The sequence below is a fragment of the Puntigrus tetrazona genome, chromosome 16 (genome assembly GCF_018831695.1).
Source record: "Puntigrus tetrazona isolate hp1 chromosome 16, ASM1883169v1, whole genome shotgun sequence".
In the NCBI taxonomy this organism is placed as follows: Eukaryota; Metazoa; Chordata; class Actinopteri; order Cypriniformes; family Cyprinidae; genus Puntigrus; species Puntigrus tetrazona.
The window spans coordinates 18,697,509-18,701,929 of NC_056714.1; the positions used below are offsets into that span (position 1 = coordinate 18,697,509).

The window sequence follows — 4,421 nt, forward strand, 5'->3', positions numbered from 1 at the left end:
ATATATAAAGCTATCCAAAATGCACAAAGCAGCGGCGCGGACCACCCACAAACAAATCGGTTTATAATTCGCCTTATCAAGCCGTTCACGAGCGTCGCGCGCTAATTATTATTAGTTTATCAGAAGAAGGGATCGACTGCGGAGTAATGTTTTATTGTGGGTGGGCTCGGCGGTTGAACTATATGAATGGCTGGAAGAGCTCGGCACGGTGCCACTCCAATTGCGCAGCCACATCTCCAGCCTAAAGCTTTATGATTTCTATAAACCGCCGCGCCGCGTTCACACACACGAGCCACGGTGCGCCCAAAAACACAACGCCGGACCTGCGCTATTCCGGTCCCCGAAAAACGACAAGCTAGGTTTTTTTTTTTCCTTTCTTTCTTTTCTCGGCGAAACATCTTTACTCCATCGCGAACGGCGGCTCCGGACCCGTGCGTTTTTCACGAGCGTCCCGAGCGCGCGCGCGCGCGGGGAATCCGTCGGGAACGCTCGCGTCCTCCTCTATAAGTTTTCAACAAAGTTTCGACGCGAAGGAAAAGGAAACTTGGAGAGAGGGGGAGAGAGAGAAGAGGAAAAAGCGCTGCTCGGAGCGGCTGAAAAGTCCCAGACAGGCAGAGCTACAGGCGTCTAAGCTCCCGAACTCTGTCCATCTCGGAAAGACCCCTCTCCTCCGCTCTTACCTTGATAGTTCCGTCCATTTTGCGCAATTTTCAGTGGAGCCCGACAATATTCCAAACATGACACGCGTCTGAATTAATTCCAGCCCCCGATATGTGGCGGAGAGACAGAGACAGTTTCGCCGGATGGTTTTTTTCCTCTAAATTTGGGAAGTGAAGTCACTGCGCTTGAGAAGGAAGCCGTGTGTGTGTGTGTGCGTGCGTGCGTGTGAGTGTGTGTGTGTGTGTGTGTGTGTGTGTGTCACTGGCCCTGCCTTCGGTACGGCACCCAAAGCAGGATATTTGTCCCGAAAAGATAAGACACCAAAACAATAGCGTTTCTTTCCTTTGTACATGTTTTTGCCTGGAAATATTTACAGAACGCCCGCCAGCTCGATTCGTCGCGCTTTTTTCCGACAATAACTACGCGATCTGGTAGCACCGAACGTCGCATTTGTGCATCGAGTGTATGTTTTAAAAATAATAATAATAATAATAAATCAGGCTGACGCTGATAAAACAAAAAATACATCATCGTAACTATAAATCCGACTTTTTAGCGTTTACGCGAGATCGAATAAACGTGTGAATCATAAAATTGTGCGATGAGTTCTGCTGTAGACCGGATCTACCTATGGTGAAGAACGTGACGGGTCCGTCCGAACTTCTCTTCGCGGCGAAAACGGGTTTCCATTAATAAAAGCGAAGCCCGCAGCGCCGAGTCGGTCTGCTCCGCACGTGTGCGCGCCTCTGAATGCACGCGAACAGCGGATCTCCGGACCGTACGGAGAGGCCGGTACCTCTCGTGTGCTTGCTGTTCGACATTTCGTCAAATCAGTAACATATGGCCTCGCGCATTTCACATCTTCGCGGGAAATGAGGGGAATCGTCTCCGTCGTACATTTGCTGCGCGTCGAATATGACGCTTGATATGATTTAACGTTCGTTACAAAAAAAAACAAAAAATGCACCGATATTATATGACAAGTCTTTCAATGTCATTCTTTACCAAATGCAGAGACAGTCTCCACCCCCCTACATTTTTTTTTCTGGTCCGCTCTATTACCCAGCGCGCTCTAGACGCGCAGCCAGCCCAAAACGTGACCAGACCCCCGGATCCTGGGACCCCCTGACCGAGAGGGCCATGCCTAGGGGAGCGAGACTGAGTCTGCGCCGGCCGGTTTGCGACACGGGGGTCTGGATGGAGGGGTGGGGGGGGAGGCCCCCTCGAGAGCGCCACATCTGGATCCTGCTAGGGGTCAAGGCTTCTCCTGCCTGAGGCCTGCACAGTAATTAACGGAGACACCTTGTTTAACCATTTCGAGTCGGGGCCCCTCTCTCGCGCGCGAAACAACGCTGGCTTTTCTTTCGTTCTAATAAACGGCGCTGGCGTATATTCGTCCGTTTCCGTGTTCTGCGTTCTTAGGGATTGATAATCCTATTTTTTAGGACATGTGCATGCGAGCTGGACATTGTTTCGCAGAGCGTGGGACTTGATAGCTGAAACATATGTTTCCCTAGAGGGGCCGCTTAGACTCCGCCGTTCTTTTAATTAAAACACCATTATCTCTGAGCGCATGACGAGACGGAGATCTGGCGGAGAGGGGTCACTAATGACAGTATAATTATGTTTTATGGTCTCCGTTTCGATTATTATAAATGAGACGTCGCTTTGCTTGAGACTAAACTATATATCAGGCAAACAGAACGCAAGAGTTTCGTTCAGAATTGCAAAATGCATCCGTGGTGGGTGCTAGCGCGTAATATGCAATCATAACTTCTCCAGAAGAAAAAATATATATATGGAGCAAACGTCTTAGTGAGGTGCATCGTTAAAATCAGCCTCTTTTCCCGCGTGGCGTTTGCCCAGGTCATTATGAGTCCAGCGGTAACAAACATTTTGGAAGGCCAATAAACAGATGCGTGTTGGTTTATGTAGTCAACCACAGAACATCTGGCTCGACGCTGGAGCTTGACAGCCAGGCATTTCTCCCAACCACGACCTGTGGGAAGCCAGTGGCCCGACGCTACTGGAAAAACCCTGAAGTGCCGGAGTAAGACTAACCCGGAGTCAGACCAGAGGCTTTAAAAGGACCAAAGGAGAAAAAAACGATCGTACAATTAGCCTACTTAACAGGCTATAGACCTATCTTATAGATCGCGTCTATCTATGGCTTTCCTGACGGGCATCGTGATCCACGGGTTACCCGAGAACGTCACGCGCCCTTTCCCCCTCGCGCGCGAGGAACGACGCGAGCGTCGAAAAACAGAGGCTCCGGCGCACAACAGCAAACTGTCCGGCCTCCCGCCCCGGGCCGTAATTAATTTGAGATTTATTTTTATTGGAAAGCCCCAGTCTCGCCCGGCCTTAACCAAACAAAAAACCTTAACCCGCGGCTTCGCCTGAATGAAGCTGAATATTTCTCTGAAACCGGCCTTTCTCGGGGCGCGCTGAGGTAAATCCCCTTTCCCGCTCAAATTCTTCCCGCCAGCAACAACACCCCCCCGATTACGAGCGTTCGTCGGCGGCGCGCGAATTAAAGAGGGGGAGGGGCGTTTCTGGAAAAATATTGTTGAATATTTGACCGAAACAAAAAAAAAATTGAATGCAGTGTGATAACAGATGCGTTCCCAGAGATTGCTCCATTTTATTGTTGTTTATACGTGGCCCTATTTATTATTCAGCGCGCGGAGAGAAAGCCGGATTTCAAAGAGAAGGTTTTCCCTCAGCATTCCTGCGCTGCTAATGTCTCGAAACAAATCGAGGACTGTTCGCGAAACGCAGCCCCTCCGCGGAGGAACACAAACTATAGCGTCTGCATGAAAAGCTCCCTTATGCAGGGGGGCAATAAGTCTCCATAACATAACAGCCCCGCTCTGGAAAGTATGCTGATTGTAAAGATATAATGAATGACTTTAGCAGGCACAATACTTCATTTTCATGGCTGTGTCTGCGCCGCCGTGCGCTAAGCCTTTTGATGCATTCGAGTTATTGCCGTGGCACTTCGCCATAAATAACCATCCGAATATGCCAACGTAGATTTCAGCCTCTAAAAGAACGGAGTGATAATACGCGCCTTTCATAAAGAGGCAGCCTGTAAGAAGCGAGCCACGAGGGCTTGCGCGGTGGACCCCGAAACCCGTCTGTAGAGGTTCCTCAAAGAGTTCGAGGTCTGTGTGGAAACTTCTCTGCGCGTGGTTGGTCGAAGCCAGTTCATGCAAAAACAGATGTCTGCCATTTGCAATGTTTACATTCTTTAAGACCACGTCGAGAGAGAGAGAGAGAGAGAGAGAGAAAGCAATGCAATAATGCGCCATAAGTAACATTTGTGAAGGTCAGAGATGGCTTGACCCTTCGTTCGATGGCTTGAAATTAATTAAGACTAAGTTAGACAGTGTAGGCTTCTCTCTTCCCGGTCATTGGTCAAACTATCATCAAGTCAGATATGGCGAATCGGGAAAAGCGCGCTTTGGAAAGCCATCAGTGGTCGATGAAAGCGGGAAGAGGAAGAGGGCGATGCAGAAGCTCCGGGCTCGTTTCCTCTCACATTACCTGCTCGTAGTGACGATGTTGTCTTACCTTGACGTAAGACGACGTGTCGGGGACGGTCTGAAACATTTTCATTGGACAGAGAGCCCAGAAATGTGTCGCGTTCACTTCACGGCCCCTTTAAAAAATAATGACAAAATCAATAAATAATAATAATAATAAAGAGGAAGCTGGAGTTTAGCTAAAACCTAACAAATAAGCTAAATGCCAATGAT

At 49.0% G+C, this 4,421-nt stretch overlaps 1 protein-coding gene across 1 annotated transcript in view; it reads right to left on the minus strand.

The window, feature by feature from the left end:
- LOC122360940 (Friend leukemia integration 1 transcription factor-like) overlaps nt 1-899 on the minus strand; it is a 13,835-nt gene extending 12,936 nt beyond the window's left edge. The window contains exon 1 of the mRNA XM_043261779.1: nt 681-899. Within this exon, the coding sequence (XP_043117714.1) occupies nt 681-698 (18 nt within the window). The 5' untranslated portion in view covers nt 699-899. The remainder of the gene's footprint in view (nt 1-680) is intronic.
- Nucleotides 900-4,421: the final 3,522 nt, after the last annotated feature.